At 37.0% G+C, this 18,272-nt stretch overlaps 1 protein-coding gene across 1 annotated transcript; it reads right to left on the bottom strand.

The window, feature by feature from the left end:
• Nucleotides 1-214: 214 nt before the first annotated feature.
• NDC80 (NDC80 kinetochore complex component) lies at nucleotides 215-18,270 on the bottom strand. The gene is made up of 17 exons (XM_075415280.1): nucleotides 18,184-18,270; nucleotides 16,935-17,045; nucleotides 16,394-16,480; nucleotides 15,536-15,659; nucleotides 15,237-15,409; nucleotides 12,725-12,827; nucleotides 11,793-11,882; nucleotides 11,010-11,103; nucleotides 9,765-9,871; nucleotides 8,761-8,905; nucleotides 8,273-8,478; nucleotides 6,900-7,052; nucleotides 6,536-6,625; nucleotides 5,604-5,696; nucleotides 4,011-4,141; nucleotides 3,363-3,465; nucleotides 215-3,018 (listed from the first exon to the last, which is right to left on the bottom strand). The coding sequence occupies exons 2-17, from the start codon at nucleotides 17,033-17,035 to the stop codon at nucleotides 2,896-2,898; spliced, it is 1,923 nt and encodes a 640-aa protein (XP_075271395.1). The 5' UTR covers nucleotides 17,036-17,045; nucleotides 18,184-18,270; the 3' UTR covers nucleotides 215-2,895.
• Nucleotides 18,271-18,272: the final 2 nt, after the last annotated feature.

Here is an 18,272-nt window from a genome sequence, read left to right as displayed (position 1 = left end):
AATTTTTATTCCTTTGCAGTTTAGAGAAGACTGATGTTTCTATATTTATTTTTCCCCTATATAATGCATGTTTAACAGCAAGAATAGCAGCAGATACTAATTCCCTAAGAGAATCATTAATTACCTACTTCCTCCAGGAAAATCAAATTAAGTGCGCTTTTTATGTCATGTTTCTATACTTGCAGTAAGAACCTGTCCTTCAGAGAAACAGGTTTAAGAAATTTTATTGAGCATAAAAATACATAAACTTAAGGCATATTAAGTAAACTGTACAAAAGATACACTAGCAATAAATGAGGCAACTGTATCCATACAAAGGCCAAAAAATTTACAAATTACTTTTACTACTGAGATGTGCAGGTGTCAGTGGTACATTCTGATTAAGACTTTACATTCTGGTAAAAAAAGAAACAAAACCAAAATCAAGAGTAGTAACTGTGTTCTAATGTCTATTGCCTAAATTTAAAAGCCACATTCCAGAACACAAATCAAAAATAACTGACTACCTGACTTCAAATATCTCACAGAAGCCATTTTCAAGAAGCATTGAAAAATTCCCTCAGTTTTAAAATGTGAAGACATATCACCTAGTAAATATTGGCCGATGTTAATCTATGTTATACTATGACATAAAAATCCCCACAGTATTTTACAGTTCTAAAGTCTATTCAGTTTAGCTGACATACAGACCAATAGTTCAGCCCAATAACAAAACCATGTTGCCAACATTACAAATGTGGTCTTTTTATTACTCAGACTACCGAGTCTTTAATTTCACAATATTACATTTGCCAGGACATGAAGGAAAGCTGTTGTGACCTTTATTCTTTAACCAATTACCACTGGTTTAGTATTAGTCCTTGGAAATAATATTTCTTTTGCTTTCATTTACTCAGTCAACCGACTACTCCACATGGCAAAGAACTTACAGATGCTAATAAACACACACACAGTCAGTTATATAGCCAGAGACAAAGAGGTATCAGGCAGCCAAGCCACAGCATAGCCCCTAAATAAGCACATATTTTAAAGGAACATGATTATTCTGTATGGCCTACGGTTTTGCTTAATTAGAAGAATATTGCTTCAGATAACAAAAATATTAGAAAGATCACAAAATAAGAAAGCTTCTAAAGGAAGGGATGGATAGTTGATAAGGATTAGGCTGTTACAAAACAAAAAAAAAAGTAAGAGTTTGTAAAGGTAAAATGAAAGAGGACAACAGAAGAAAGCAGAAATACTACCCACCTGTCAGAAAACTTTTATAGCTGTCAAATTAAACTTCTGAGGTACAAAAGAGCAGAAAGTTAGAAGCTTAAATAATGCCATCAGTATCATAATATCCTAAACAAAATACTCATAACCAGAGCCAGAAGATTCACACACCATATTAAGGACAACTGAGTTTTATGGCCTAGAATTAAAGACTACTCAGTTTTTATTTGCAGTCTGTGTTCAGACAGTCCAGTTTAAGTTTTGTTGTGTATCCTAGGGATCTGCGTATCATTCAAATATTTTGTCTAATTATAGAATTAAGGATCAACTCATTTAGCTATCAGCTGCTAAAAACTTCTGAACAGGCTGCAAAGTTGTTTTTATTGCGTATTTGAATCAGTGATATTTATCACTGAACCCTTTTAAAAACACTCAAATACCTCAATGCTTTTATAAGGAAATACCATCATAAACTAAACTATCCAAGACACAAATGCTGATTTTTGTTTTTTAATATTTTTTTTTTAAACACAAAGGTATATATAGAGCAGATAAGAAGATGCTACTTCCACATAGCACCGAACAAAGAGAAGTACATGTTCAAGAGATGGGGATACATTTTCTTCAATGTATTTGGACTGGAGTTCCCCATGCACAAATTTTACTGCTACATTCCCACGGAAGAAAAAAAATCAAATAGAGTCTGTCCTGCAGGTCTAACAAGAATGCAGACTCATTTTAGACTATTTTTATGTACTCGACATTAGCCAAATCTACAACTGATTAGCTATATTGCCAGAATTCATATGTTGTCCTACTTAGAGCTATCTCTAGTATATATATTCAGAATTACAGTGAGGTTTCATCTGGGACTATGAGCAGTTGGAGACAGAACTTTGTTTTCAAACTGACTATCCTTCTTTCTCTAGACTATTTACAAGACTACTGTATAACTACTACTGATCTTTTCAAAGAGGTTTTTGTTAAAAAAAAACCCCAAACTTACTCATGTAAGAGAGGTCTCTGGGCAGTTTCACAGATAACTGAATAAGTGGGAGACCGACATTTACATTTGGTCTTGCTACTAAAAGAAAGGCTTGGGGAATTATGTGCCCTGTCATGGATGTGCACTGAATACGTATGTATATTATGAAATGCACAAACTATACTCCAGAAAGAAAAGTGTAACTCTCTTCTGAGTTAGCAATCTCACAAGTTTACAAAAACCACTAGTTATTTTTAAGTGGCAGTATTTCAGGTTGTCAGTACCCTCTGCATTTGTGGTGTCACTTGCAGTTCCATCTTTAAGTCCACTCTGGCTTGTTATTTTAACAGGTTAACTGTACTCTTGTCTTAGTAATGTTCCTACAAGAGCACAAATTATTTGATTATAAAGAAAAAACAAAAGTAACTTGTTCCACAGTTGTCTTGTCACAGATGTTTGTAAATATGTATAATATATTGCAAGGAGGAAGTGTAAGCAAAGCCTTTTTTAGGAAAATACAAATATATTGTTTAATTCTTTAATGTATTTGCGGCAATAAAACACAGGTAGTTCATAAACATTTCCTTATGCTTAAAACCAGTTTCACTGCTCAACACAGGAAGTACCTGTCCGTTTAGCAAGCGCCATACCAGAGCTTCAGAAATGCAAAGTTTTCATCTTCACCTTTTTGGCAATTACAAACTTCCAGCCTTCTTTTTGTAACTGTCTAGAATTCTGGTCAAGACTGACATTAGATCTTCAGACATGAATTCTTCATAGTCTCTGTCAATTTTTGCATTCTGTTCATCAAGATATTTCTAGAAAAGTTACAGAAAGTTTATTAGAACTATCATGATCTTTATTGTACTGGTTCTGTGAAAGCATTTTAAGCAGTCATTGCACAGGTTAAGTGATTTCAGTTAAACACTTCTCTGAAAGACGTCTACCAGAAGCAGATTAAACCTGACAGGATGCTAGTGCCGAAATTTAGTGATCAATTCTGATTATTTATACCAAAGCTTTTGTCAACAAATTTATTTAACTGGAATCCACAGACTCAGTGCAGCAGCCCTAAATAACTGATACTTTATTGGAAAGAGTAAGTTCTAATGTCCATATGTTTAACTGCGGATTTAATTCTGAATATCAAATTTTAGCTTACCTCTATAGATACTACGTGAGTAGCAACCACTTCTAAAAGACGATTCAAGTTATCACCAGCTTTCCTGCTCTCTTCTGTTGTTGTTTGCATAACAACTTGATATCTAAAAAGTAAAGACACTCAGAAAGTCACGGCCATAATTATAAAATTCTTGACATCTAAAACAACCACCTCTCTGATATATCGTCATGCTTAGCCATATTTTTTGCTATTAGTATTAACTTCAACCAATTTAGATTTGTATATTAATACTCAATTTAGAAGAGAAAGGACCATATCGTGCTAACCTGTAAGAAACAAAGTACTTCAGAGCCAGAACAGAGTGTGAATAGTCTTTCCAGACTTCAGGCCGTAAAATGTAGTTGTCACATAAGTTTGGAAACAAACTAATTTCATTACTACAACCATATACATGAAAAAGAATTACGTGGAAACCTGGAGTTCTGATACAGCAGACAAATATTCTAGCAAAATATTAAGTGTCAAGGAGAAACTTCTTTCAACTGTGACTTAATGAAATTAATATACTGAGATGGATACCCAACTCACCAAAGAATTTTACGTTAGGATTCAAGAAAATATCTTTATCCTTAACACAGATAAAACCCAAAATAAACTACACAAACAACTTGAAGTTATAGGCCTTACTGTCGTTGAAGATCATGCAATTCGTTTGTGGCTTCACTGAGACCTTCATTGATGCCACTCTCAAGTAATTGTTTATGCTTCTCTAACAATTCCAGTTCATTTGCACATTTTTGCTCTTCCTCTTCTGCCTCCTGTAAACAGAAGAGGAAAAAAAATATTCCATAACGCAGGAATAATTAGGATTTTTTTTTCTCCTTGTGTTACCTGATTACATCTTGATACTTGAATTCAGAATTCACACAATTAACTCCAAACTCAGAACTAAAAAACCCCAAGGGCATCCCCCCAAACCTAAAGTTTCAGGTATTTTCTGTATCGTCTTCCACCCAAACCCAGCCTAACATTCCCTTTATTTCTCTAACCATATTTCAAGCTATTTTCACTTCAAACTTCATCTCAAAAAGTGTTATTCACATACTTTAAATAGTTTAGAAATGGATCATTATAAACAACTGTTTCTAGGTTAAAAAAATAAAATCACATTTGAGTAAGAAAAGTGCTTTCCCTTTATTGAGTACAAAATCTAAGTAATCATCTCTTCAGGGAGAATGACACTGTTGACACTATACTTAGCACAATACCAAACTAAATTCTGCCATCAACTAAACATGCAATTCTGGTAAATTACTGAAACATCATTCTTCAAAAATAATTTTAATACTGAAATCTTATGGATTTCATGATAATACGAGGAGTTATATGACTATGTCTTATTATAACCATCCAGTTGCAACTGAGTATTTTATGATCTCACCTTAAGAGAAAAGCATATCCAACAGCATAGATCAAAAGCTAAATTTCAGGTGTTTTTGAAAGCAATAAACTAAATGAATTGCCTTCAGCCATCTAAGCAGGTATTAGCAATGAAATAACCCTGTTTTGTGGTTACAGCACAGAAGTCTGGATTTCAAAGAGCAGATATATCCAACACTAGCTTGGTTCAAAATGCATTTTTCTCCTGGGCACCACAGCCCCACAAAAGCCATGCGGTTAGACAAGTTGGGAGGTACTGAAGCAGCTGCTTAGTTGTTAACCGAGGAGGCTGTGTTTTCTTGCTAAACTAGAAGTGAGGAAAAGGATAGGGACTGCTCCCCCACTGGGGAAGAAAAACAAAGAAAGCAACAATTTTATATCATTAAAATGTTTAATGTGCTTTTAGTCAAATAATGTTTTCCTTATTTATTAATGTGATGGAACATGTTTGCTAAAAGTGGAAGTGTATTTATTATATACAAACTGAATAGACAAGGCAGACACCGTTAACTCTAAAATCTCCTTCATGCACGTGATTTGAGACATCCTGAGGTCAGGAGATGATTCCTCCTGCTTTTATTACTGGATGTAGTAGCTTATGATTTACAGGATCTGCCAAAGTATGATGCCAGATTCCCTTATGAGAAAGTGAAAACTGACTCACTTAAGGTAGCACTCAAACGTTTCTGAAAAGAAAGAGAATCCTGCAAGGGGAATGGAAGGAGGCAAGGGCAGAGGTCCAAACAAACAAAAAAAAAGGCAAACGAAAACTTATGTATAAATACTAGGATTAAGGATACCATTAAAGATAAATTGTCATCAATTATTAAGAACTTCTACCTTAAGCTTCTGATGGTAAAGCTCATCCAGCTTTTCAGCTTCTTCATTCAGCGTTTTCACACTGCTTTTCTTGTCCACTACCATTACATTCACCTAGAATGAAAACATGACCAAGAAAATATAATTGAAAAAGGATTCTAACATATAAATCCATGCCATCACAAGCAACACGTGGTAGCCCAGAAATATTTAAACCGGGCCAGGCTGGGATGGCATTCACTTTCTTCGTAGCAACCCGTATGGTGCTTTGTTTTGGTTAAGTGGCTAAAACAGTGTTGCTAACACACCATTTTGGCTATTGCTGAGTAGTGCTTGCACAGCATCAAGGCTTTCTCTCCTTCCCGTGGCCCCTCAGTGAGTAGGGTAGGGGTGGGCACGAGGCTGGGAAGGCGCATGGCCAGGACAGCTGACCAAAAGCATATTCTGTACCGTTTGCTGTCATGCTCAGCAATAAAAACTGAGGTAGGGGAAGAAGAATGGGAAAATAAAATTCTGCTTCTTCCAATCCATCCTGAACCCAATATTGCCAAAAATCTTCCTGATAACAACTTGTCAGTGATGGTAAGCCACGTGGACTGGAATGGATGACTTATTAAAAACAAATCTTTCCAATGTTTATAGTCAAATATATGTAAGATGCATAATCTTCAATGCAGGGAACACACATTATTTCAACCAACAGAAGGAGACCCTAAGTCTCACAAAACCTGTTAGGTTCCATCATAATTAAAACAATCTTCTCACAGATGCCCCCCTGTCCCACAAAAAAACCCCAACCCAACAAAAAATCCCAACAAAACCAATGCAAACAAAAAACGTATACCCAGACTAGAAACAATGCACCACACCACACTTCTCCCATGCAAAAGGTCAAATGAGACCAGCAGATAATATTATGGTATCTTAGTCCTAATCTTCATTAACCAACACACCTGTTCCAAAGTGTCTTCCAAAGTCATTTTCCGCTGAGTAGCGTTCCTAATTTCTTCCTCAGTCTGGTTTATGATCTCCATAAGGGGAGCCTGTAATACACATACAAGATCTGGCTAATGCAGTTTGTTAGTTTGAACTAAGAAGTACCCCAATACATCTTTTCCTCCTCCTGTTTTTATTTAGGCTGCTGTATGCTGCAATACCAAGTTTCCTTCCTATACTATAATGTAGTTACGGCAATGCATCACACAAGCTTTTCAATGAAGTTTCATGGGGAGATTAAGAGAGACCTTTCCAACATTTCCAAAGAAACACATTTTTTTGTGAGTGGTAACAGAAACATTCAGTGCTGACTCTGCTTACCTTGATCTGAGTTCTGTATTTGACTAGGCAATTTGGTCCTGCTTCAGGATTAAACTGAATCTCAAAGTCGTGGCCTTTAGAATTCTCAGCACTTACTGGAATTAATTTCAGCTTTCGAGCCAGTTTATGATACTCTGCCAGTTGCATTTCGATCTGTTCAGAGGAGAAAAGGGCAAAAATTGTAGAAGAAATACTTTGCAAAAAGTATTCATACAGTATTTTAAACAGATTTCCGAATTGCTCTGTACAAACATGATGCCAAGTCATACCACAGTATGCAAGAGCTGTATATATTGACAGTCCAGTAGTCTGCATTGTTTAGACTAAATGCTGTTTTATGATTCTTTCAGAGATTGCTCTGCAAGGTTTCTCAGTCTTTATGGGTGAGACTGAATGGTTTCACACCTGTGGTTTTCCCTACTCACCTGCCTTATTTTTTCCTGCCTCAACTTTTTGAGGATTAGTTGATAGGGAAGGAAAAACATGCTTGGAAATAATACATGTAACTAAAACAATAATCAGTCATCATGTTGATATGTCTTCTCTTACTGGTTTTGGCAGGAAATGCCACATAGCCATATCTCCTATTTATAAACTTTAATTTGAGTGTGCCTTTAGAAAAAGCTTATTAAATGCTCTATTTATCATTAATGAGTGCCATTTATATGCAAACACCAAATAACATAAGTATTTTTTCCAGTTCTACGTGCTTCATACTTGCACAGTATTAGGAATTTAATACCAAGTGCTGGATAAAGCATAACCCTGCCAAATGCAAAACATATTTGTAATTTTTTTTTAGTTCTCCATCTAGCAAAGCAGAAGCTTTTAAATCTCACCATTTACAGGACCACGTATTTTCATTCTGTTTGAGGGAATTGAATTTCACCCTTGAAATCTATCAGAACTTTCACACAAGGAACCAGTCTGGCCCTAAATGCATGCAGAGATAGTGATTCAAAGTACTAGTCTTGCATTACTTTCTTGCTATGAAATCTTAACATTAGCCTGAAATTGCTTGTGTTATCAAAGCAATTTCAAGCTAATATTATCAAAGCTCTTGATGCTACAACATTGAGGCCTGACAGTGGTGCATATTCTAGCTATGTCCCTTATGATACAGAAAAAAATTTAAAGAATACATTTCCATTATGCTCAAAACATGACAAAAGGGGCCCCAAAAAGGGGCAAAAAAAGAGAAACATCTTTCAGAGAGATTAGAAACAGCAGCTGTTCTTGTCACTTTTGTCTGTTAAGACATATCTATGCTGTTATTATGTAGGAAAGAAGTTAACAATAGTCCAAATCCCAAATTTAAGCTTGCAGGATGAAAACTGATAGCCACCTCTCAGTGTAGTAGGGTTTTCACATACCGCTTCTTTATTCCTAGCATATTTTAGCTCTTCATTCCACAGCTGATGTTCTTCTGCTTCCACTTCCTTAGTCAGCTTGTTAATGGTTTGCTGCAGCTCATTTCTCTCATGATTTATTCTCTCAATGTCCGCAACTGAGTACTTTTGGTTATCAAAGATGTGCTGGAGCCGGGCATTCTCCTGCTTCATTGCTTCTACTTCCATTTCTAAGTTCACAAAACATTTGTGAAATAGATGTAAAATACCAGCCTATATAGTTAAACCTAATCTCTCTGTATTTTTATGAGTAAATAATATCTGTATTTCATTACTGTAGTATACAAACAGCTATCAGCCAAAAAATCTCTTTATTAGCAATCCATTTTGGAAAGTTTACTTGTAGCATCATCCTTCACTAAGTATCTCACTCTGTCCTGAGGTTCAGAACTACAATTAATTTAAACCTGTTTCTAGCTTCACTATCCCATTTGTGGCCAAGGCCTTCTTACCTGCTGTCTCAACTTCCTCATTAACACCCTCCATTTTTTGATCAAGGATGACTATATGAGATTCCAGATTAGCCAAATAAGCCTGGTATTTCTGGACATCTGCTTGAAGAGATGATTTCACGTTTCGTAGTGATACTCTACGATCCTAGTAAATGGATGGAAAGATCAACCACTATTACATTAGTCTAAAATAATGATCTTACTTTCCAGACAAGACAGAGTAATTGGTCAACTTCAACAATATAAATATAAAATTAAAGAACTTTAATAAATTTTTATTTCTGTGATAGATGAATCATGTTAAGTATCTTTAAAATAACAACAAAAAAGGATGAAAAGGTGGTTTGTCCCTTAATTCTTGCATTTCAACATTTATTTTTTGTTTTGCATTAGGCACTGCATTAAGAAAGTTCTTACTACAGGTAATTCACAATTTAAGTGTAATAATACACAAAGGGCATATAAAACTAAGGGCAAGGAAAGCTGGGAATACAAGCAGCACATTTTGCACAGTAGGCAGGAATCTCAATTTCCCAGCTGCACAGACACTAAACCATTTTTAAACTCATGATGTATCAAATCATATAGCAAAATCCATCCTTTCAAACAAAATATTTTCCCTAAAATGTATTGTTAGCACTGAATCCCATGGTCTCATCCCCTAAGAAGTTCTCATACCAACACTTTTGGAAAAGATAATGTTGAAGTTCAATTAAAAAAAGTGGTTTAAGTATTTTATTAGTATTTCAGTCAATGCATGATCTCATTACCTGGAAATATCTGCACAATATTAAACAGTGACTGAACACTCCACAGTAAATGCCTTGTACTATAGTGGTATAGAGTCTGTAATACCCTGGCCTAATTAAAATCTCACAGAGCACTGAAAATATTTTTCCATTTGTTGTAATGTATCATCAGTATCTTCATTTAATAATGACAATAATGGTGAATAATAGAAAATTCAACTCCACTGTATAAATAAGCATAGACAATTTACTAACCGGCTCGCTTTCCTTTTCTTTTTCTAGTCTTGCGATCTCTTCATGAAGTCTTTTGTTGTCAGCTGCTAAAGCTTCTATCTGGAATTCATCTATATTAAATAAATCCTCTGGGGAAGGGGAAAGTAAAAGGGTCATGGGGTGTTACAAAATCATCTCACTGAATATCATCACCTAATCCAAGCATCTATGCTTTAGCTTCAGCACAGTAAACACCCATTATCTGGACAATTATTTTAAACCAGAAAAAAAAACCAACAAAACCAACCAACAAACCCATAAAACCCCCCTTTCATTACAAAGGAAACAGGCAAAAAAACAAAACAAACAAGAAATGAGTTTTTCAGTCCTCATGTCATAAAAGAGCTCAGAATCACTCCTGTGAGGTCAGAGTTGCCAAACTCTCATACAGCCCATGCTATAGCTTAGTGGTTGTTAGGTAAGTTTCATCTTTTCCAGCTTCACAAGGCAGTTTGATTTGTATAGTCCTTTCTCATCCACATAATTCCTTGCCTCTTGGGACGTCTTTCCCCTTACTTCCCTCAGTCTTTACCAAACAATGGCATGATTACTTTTTCCCTATTAATATCTAGATACAGTCTGGTAGCTTATGTTTCCTCTCCAACTGATGGCTCCAGCTTGCAACAGAAGTGTCCTTAGTCTGACTTTTCATAGGAGGGCACAGAAAGCGAGAACAATTTTTCATCCTTGTTCTCATATTCTATAGCTGATGAAATTAATAAGTCAAAAAAAATTAATAATTTTCCATCTCCCTGAAGAAAAACACAGGCACATGCTGAATCACATATGGGAACCTTCACAACAGAGTTTGGAACTCTTGCAGACTGTTTTCAGAGCTTTGAGAAGCTGAACTTTCTTACTTATCAGATGTGCATCCTCTGATAATATTTTTCTTTTTTTAATCATTAACTTTGTCAGACAGAAACAAGAATCATCTGCATAGATGGAATTTGCATTTGAAGAACTGTATACTGCTTTTCTGTCACAAAGCCATTGGAAACAATGGGGTTACACGAGTACAGCTGACAGCAGAGCATGACACGTCTGTCTGTACTAGTAACAATACAATAAAAAGAAGAGAATTAAGTCAAAGTGACCAAGAGGTACATGAGAATTTCAGGTTCCCTTACCTCAGATCACTTTCAATTGTAAACTGAGCAAAACTGGTGCTAGGAGAAAAGAAACCAGTAACACAGTGAAATACTTCATTAAAACATGAAAACTTACTTAATTTTGACTGCACTTCTGCATCCAATTCTTCAAAAGTATCTCTCCCTTTCATGAAGTGCTCATAGCACTTCACACAGTAGTCCATGAAAAGCTGAAAACAATTTAAAAAGTTTTCATTTCAACGACTCAAAGGGCTGTAAAATATCTAGATAGTCCAAATCTACTCAACCAATGGAATTGAACAGGCACCAAAAATATCCTTCATTGGTTTGACTGTACTTCTGTAAAAATCACCCTTTTTTCCTCTCTTTAAACATAGAATGTGAACAGATTACTTCCAGGCAGAAGGAGGGTTCTAGAATTCACATTAAGAAAGGTCTGGAAATACTTGATACATTTTTCTGGGATACCTAACAAGGACAGTAGATAAAACATTTAAGAATTTATTATCTTGAAGCGTATTATCCTTTCCGGCTGATTTATGGAAACTGTAGGCCTGTTTAACAGACCTCTTCAGTAAATATGACCACTATACTTCAGATGTCAGAGAACTGAACTCGAATTCAAGAAAGGTTACCCAAAAAGCATTTACTGGAGACTTTAAATCACAGATCTTTCAGAAACAATAACAGCAGTATTGTAAAGTTGGTTTCAACACATATGCATATGTATCAGGATATAAACACATATTTACTTTAAAAGCATTTTTACTTGTCAACTGTTAGGTTTGTAACCTTAGTCCAAAATTCTGATTTAATTTCATTTTTGCAATTAAATGTTCTGGTACATATGGCAAAATTGAGTTGAACAATTCCAATAATAATTTACTTTTTATGGTACCTTATTATGTACAATTCCATCATCTGTCTCTCCTCCCCAGCTCTGTCCATCATCAAACGATGGTGCATTTTCCCTCATGGCAGTATACAACTGAAAGGCACATGTGTACATACAAAGAGCAAGTGTAAAGATCCTCATTAGTTTTCATATTAGTTTCATATTCATGACAAAAAGCAGAGTAACATTAGATTAGGAGTTCAGCAAGCAGAGTGTAATGGTTCTGCTTCAGAATGTGACCAATCACATCAGGCTAATGAGCCTGTGTTTAGTTGACTAAAAGCACAGGCGAAGCGGCATTAACTGGACATCTGACACTGCCAATTGCCTTGCTAAGACAAATGTGTCTTTTCAGCATCAAGGATGGGATTTTCTTGTGTGCCCAATTCAGCAGTGGTGAACCTCTGTCACCGATTCTAAATTTTGCTCAGATCTGAGCTGGCAGCAACAGAGAGTTACTACCATTAAAAAAACAAACAAAAAACCCACCCAGAACACCCCCCCACACTCTATACAACAATGACAGGATCCTTGAATAATTGCTATTGAAAATTCCATTCTTAGACTTCAAATTTCAGAGAAGATGGCAAATGTCACAAGAAGATATGCACTAAAGATACATGATTATACTCATTAACTTTACATATTTTTATGTATGTATAAGTTGTCATTTTTCTCCCCCTTTCTCACACACAAATTTATCCAGTGCACACAATTAAATAAAATATTATCACAGCATAACATTAAAAACTCGGTTTAAAAGTTACTAAAAGTAAAGCTAAGGGCTGGCTCCCAGGTGGCAGGTAAGAACACCTACCTTTTTCTTTACATAAATGTCAAACAGAGATTTTAGAAAGTGTTTAAGAGATCTGTATTGAAACTAACTTTCCAGCCTGAAAAGTGGAAATATTTGGCTTAAAGAGGACAAATGTTACCTTGACACAATCAATTAACCAAACCAAAGCTGTCACAATCTGAGGCCACGTGTGTGGTGCTCCCACTGTGTACATAGAGCTTTTTGACAAAGGAAAGGGGTACCTACAAGGCAAAAGAAAATGCATTTTTAATAGCTGCGGCAAACAGTGATGAAAACAAAACCACACATTTTTACATGTAGATCAAGGCACAGAAGGAAGAACAAACTTAATAGTACTTTATACTGTACATCAAAGGGAAATAAGCTGAGTTCTTACAGCACTATTTTATTCAATTATTGTGTGTTTCTCATTTTGTGATTCATAGAATAGCTCAAATTGGAAGGGACCCAGAATGATCATTGAGTCCAACTCCCCATTCCTTGCAGGAACTACCTAAAACTAAATCATATGACTAAGAGCATCGTCCAGATGCTACTTGAACTCTGACAGGCTTGGGGCCATGACCACTTCCCTGGGGAGCCTCTTCCAGTGACCGAACACCCTCTCAGTGAAGGACCTTTTCCTAATGTCCAATCCAAACTTCCCCTGACACAGCTTCATTCCTATCACTGGTCACCAGAGAGGGGAGATCAGCACCTCCCCCTCCACTGCCCCCCTTAAGGAAGGTATAGGCTGTGATAAGGTCACCCCTCACCCTTCTCTTCTCCAACCTGAACTAACAAAGTGACCTCAGAGGCTCTTTGAAAGTCCTGCCCTCAAGGCCTTTCACCATCTTAAATCGCCCTCCTCTGGACACACTCTAATAGTTCGATGTCTTTCTTATGTTGAGACACCCAAAACTGTACACAGTACTCAAGGTGGGGCCACACCTGTGTGGTGTAGAGTGGGACAATCACCTCCCTCGACCGGCTAGCTGGTGAAGAAATGATTGAAGAAATGGATTTTTTTTGCGTATCCAAAGATTCGGAACAATTAAGGCCTCATACAAAAAGTGTAAATTATTCATTCATATGCTCCTTCGCCCCTTCCTATTCATCTTAGTATGTTGCCTTGGTCTTGGTGGCATCCAGATCTGTCTTTTTCCTTCTGAAGCTACTATGGGAACAGAGGCGGGCACTGCAGTACTAAGGAAAAAGGAGTGGGTGCCCTGTGAGCATGAAGTGATTCATGATGCGACGAAGACCTCAAAGGAAAGGCAACAAATGCAAAGGAGGGAGTAGTAGTCCAATGGATGATGTTTAGACTTCCAAACTGGGTGTGCAAGCCTGAAGGATTTCCTAACATACAAAAACAGACACACAGGAGTCCTGTTCTTAGAGGGCAGCATCCTTGCTTCTTGGGTCAAATGCACTTTGAAAACAGGAAAGCAACTGACAATCAGCTTAATGTCATGCAATTACAGAAAAGAATTTCAGAACAGCTGCATAAAAAGTATTAATATTACCTATAAATATGGAACACACAAGGACTATACAGCTAATTACAGATATCCCCTCAAAATCTTGTACAAAACAAGGAACACAGCAGTGCAGATTTTATTCCGTCTTTAGACTGACAACTGCCCAAAGTTATTTTAAGAACATAGGACACGACGCTACTGATAAACTGACAATTCTAAATAAGAGCTCATGAGCCATTCAGCCTGAGAACTTTTTAAAAATGAATTATTTAGGTCCCTTTTCTAACTCTCAAAAGGCAACGTAAAGTGAGTTTTCAAAATAAGTCTTTTTATCCAGGATAACACTCTTGGTGCAGCAGAGTAAAGCCTCTTGAGAGCAACTTATTTTTCAACATTTCAGCTAGGTCAGCAGTTTCAAATGTTGTAGGTTAAACCAATTTTTTTTTAAATACTGAGAAGTGAACAGAACAGACTTATACCTATATCTAAGGAGCCCTGGTCTTTTGACATCATCATGGGCTCAAATCTACAGAAGTAAAAAAGAAGCTAAGTATATTGTAATGAGACCAAAAGTTCACTGTTAACAATAGGCAGAAGATTTTCTTTCTTGGAAAGTAGTGGTGCATGAATGATTCAAAACACTGACTGAACAAGATTAGAAATAAACCTCCCAGCTATTTAGCGGGGTTTTTTTCACCTCAGCGGTCATTTTTGTTATTTCCACCCCCTGCTTTGAAAGCAGAATGACAGAATTACAGGAAAAATTATTTTTAACTAAATAAACCAAATCCAACATTCTGAAACTGTTTTTCAGTTCTTGGATTTTAACAGAATGAACCCTAAGAGTCTGTCAAAAAAATTTTTGTCTATCTTTCAAAGCTTAATACAAATAAACATGACTAATTAGATCTTACATTATGAAGCAAGCTTCCAAGAGCTTACAGTTCTGGAAGTTCAAATATAAAATGTATAGTAGGGTCTGAGAATCAGAGACTAAACTTAGAGCTAAACAAAAGTGAAACAAAATAATCACAACATTGTAGTTTCAGAGTCTCATCTGAATAAAGAAGCCTATCTGTTCTCCGCAGCCATTATGCAGAATTTTTAGCTTTTAAATTTCTAGTGATATCGTATCTATTTAGCACAACAGACTAACAATAGTGATCTTACCCAAGCTCTTTGAAAACTTTGGGAATTTCCTCTTCAAATTTTGAGTCAGGCAGTTCGTAAGAAGGGCAGAGAAATCCATAGATAAAAGTGAAGATTTTTAAAAAGTCCTTAACTGATGGAGACTGTAGTGATTTCATGGAAACATTATGGGCGTAACCATTCTCAGCAAGAAACTGAGAAAAAGAAACATGCCATATTAGTCACTAAAGAAAATCTGAAGTTGAAACCCTGAAAAATAAATATTTTGTTTAGTATATTTATGCTTAGTAATGAATGTTTAGAGTAATTTAATAAGTTACTTCACAAAGCTGCTTGATACATTGTTGGATGAATGCCTTGTCATGAAGTGGCCTGGGATCCTTGATCTTCTCTGTACCAAACACACCATACTGACTGTTGCGTGAACCTCCAGCCCCACTAGTTCTAAGGACAAAAAATAAATATGGTTCTTGTGACAATACATACAAAGAAGAACTCTCTTCATGTTTAGATCACTAAAATTGCTATTTTTATGTTTCTTATGCAAAGAGATGCTTGAAGGTTTCTCTTCGTCTAGGATGATTTTAAAAACAACATTAACCTGGAAGCCATGATGCAGACATAGAACAGATGGATTACTGCATCCTAGATGATTATTTTCTTCAGTTTATTTGAAGAAATAAATGTTTATAGAGCAGAAAAATACCCCAAAGATGAAGAAAGAAAATTATGTAGGTGACTGAAAACAAAGGCTAGAATGGATCCCTGCAACAGTGGGGTCCTATGAAAGAAGATACCCGCAAGACATCAAAACACGGAAAGCCACGAAATAAGCTGAAAGACTATAGAATTTTGGAAGGTTTGCATCTTAGAGAGAGGAAACTAAGGCAGAGTGTACTGGAGATACCATTCTTCCTTAAATAGGCAAATGTATCTAGGAGCTCTTAAGGTCTGCAGTGCACATCATTCCCAAGAGGAAGAACATCTCTCAAAGCAATTCCTGCTTCACAGCATTATTTTTTAGTGATCAAAGAGTGGAGGAACGCAGACCCGAAGGTCTGCTGGCCTCACATCCATTATTCCCTATAATGAAAATCTGTCAAGAGAGAAAAATTACAAAATGATGTGGGACTATTATTGTTTTAATTTACAGTACAAAGGTCTGAAGCTATTAATACCTCTTCCCAAAAAAGCTGACTTTTCTTTCCGAAGTTCCAGGTGTAGGCTTGCTCATGCTCAGCTTCCCAAATGTACCTCTGTCCTTCCTGAGGAACAGGGAGAAGGATTCAAGTGACTATTTCTACCATTTCATCTTTTGCTCATGTAAGAAAACTATACACACACACATATAAGCCTGAGCATCTTCAGCACAGCAGCATCTTAGAAAAGTCAGATTTTAGTATGTTATTTGTCATTATCAAAACTACTTCTGCAAGAAGATTTGTAAGTATACATTTTATACACTCACGCACCCAGCCACCTAAGAAATATGTAAGAAAAAGTGTTACAATTTGAAATGTGTCATGGGTATCCAAACACATTAAAGAAAGTTTTTTGCAGAACTGGAGCACTTGTGTATATATGCTGGGTTGCAAGTTTTCTTCTCACTGCTCCCATATTTTTTTCAGTTGCTACTCACGCACTCAAATGCACTACAGTAAATCTTTTCGGAGTTAGTTTTATATACCTATTCTTAGCAAGATGATCAGCAACACTTACATCTGAGGTGTTTGAAGACCCATCTTGTTGTTGTCCTGCACTCTCAGTGCCATCATAGATTGCCGACCACAGCTTCCGGCAGTACTTGAGCTTCGTCTCATTGTGAATAAACTGTAAATCACAATCTGTCAGTATTGGAAAATCCAGGATCTAAAAGTATTTGCTTTTTTAAACACCACAATGACTTTCTAAGGGTCAGAATAAGCAAGTAGAACTGTACTTTGGACCAACCAGTGCAACAGAGTTTCCAGAAATATTGGGTTCTCTTTAACAAAAAAAAAAAAAAAAAAAAGAAAAAAAAGAAAAAAAAGAAAAAAAACCCCAATGTGTTGTATGTTGGACTCCAGAACTACACAGCAGCGGCCACAGCCTTTCAAACTAATTATTTTATTGATGAAAGTGCCAGTGCTTGTTCCAAACCTACTATTTTGTCTTTGTTTATACCTGGTCATTTCTAACCCACAGGTTCCAAAAGCAAGACAGCTTAAGAAGTTTTTCAGTCCAGTCAGCTGGGAGGACAGCCACACTAACATGACTACTGTTTCTAGCACTTCAGCCATCCCTCTGTTCCTTAGCCACTGATTCTGAGCCTGCTTATTGATTTGGCAAATGCTCTCACAGTATCATAGCACAATAACTTGGAAGTCTACCCTGAGGTAATACTATAGCTATCTTCAGACTACGCATACAAAATATATATCAAATAGCAAGTATTGAACCGTCCCCGCAGTGGTATTAAGTGCGGTTTTGAGGTAAATAGAACTTGGAAAAAAAGGCAACTTTTGCCCTCCACAGAGGATCTATTTTATTTGTGGAGTGGGCTCAAATGACTGAATTATAACGAATCGAAAAACATTCAGTACAAACATTACCAAAACGCATCATCAACACAAATCGCGTTTGACGGTGACACTTCCTAGTTCCAGCTGTCGCAAACCATGACAGAAGGTGCCGCTTCACGGGGCAGCTTCTCCGTCACCTCCTTCTCCCTGGCGAAGGAGCCGCACTCTTCCACTACCTCACCCGGGCTCCACCGCAGGCAGAGCGAATTGTTTCCACACACGCACCAGGTGACGAGTTTAAGAGCAGAGTTCGCTAGAGCCAACAGAGAAAAGGCCTCTTTCCCTCCCCCCCCGCCGGTGTGCGGCCAGCAGCTCCCCGGAGGCCGGGCCGGGCCGGGCCGGGCCCCCCGCCTCGGCGGGGAAGGCCCGCGCCGCAGAGAGACCCATCCCCCCAGCCCAGCCATTACCGTTAACAGCGCCGACGCCTTCTTCACAATTTCAAATCCGCGCGCCGCCTACGTCACAGCGGAGCGGCGAAGAAGCAGGCTGAAGGAGT

The sequence above is a fragment of the Opisthocomus hoazin genome, chromosome 3 (genome assembly GCF_030867145.1).
Source record: "Opisthocomus hoazin isolate bOpiHoa1 chromosome 3, bOpiHoa1.hap1, whole genome shotgun sequence".
NCBI lineage: Eukaryota > Metazoa > Chordata > Aves > Opisthocomiformes > Opisthocomidae > Opisthocomus > Opisthocomus hoazin.
Note: the sequence above shows the minus strand (reverse complement) of the source record. Positions and strands in the feature narration are given on the sequence as shown.

Bases quoted from the DNA above. Each gene is read 5' to 3' on its own strand.
- NDC80 (XM_075415280.1), bottom strand. From the start codon at position 17,035: ATGAGACGAAGCTCAAGTACTGCCGGAAGCTGTGGTCGGCAATCTATG. The intron at 12,828-15,236 runs GTAAGATCACTA...TTTGCCTTGTAG, and splicing joins AAAGTTTTCAAAGAGCTTGG to GTACCCCTTTCCTTTGTCAA. The intron at 7,053-8,272 runs GTATGTGAAAAC...TCCTCTGAACAG, and splicing joins ATGCTAGGAATAAAGAAGCG to ATCGAAATGCAACTGGCAGA.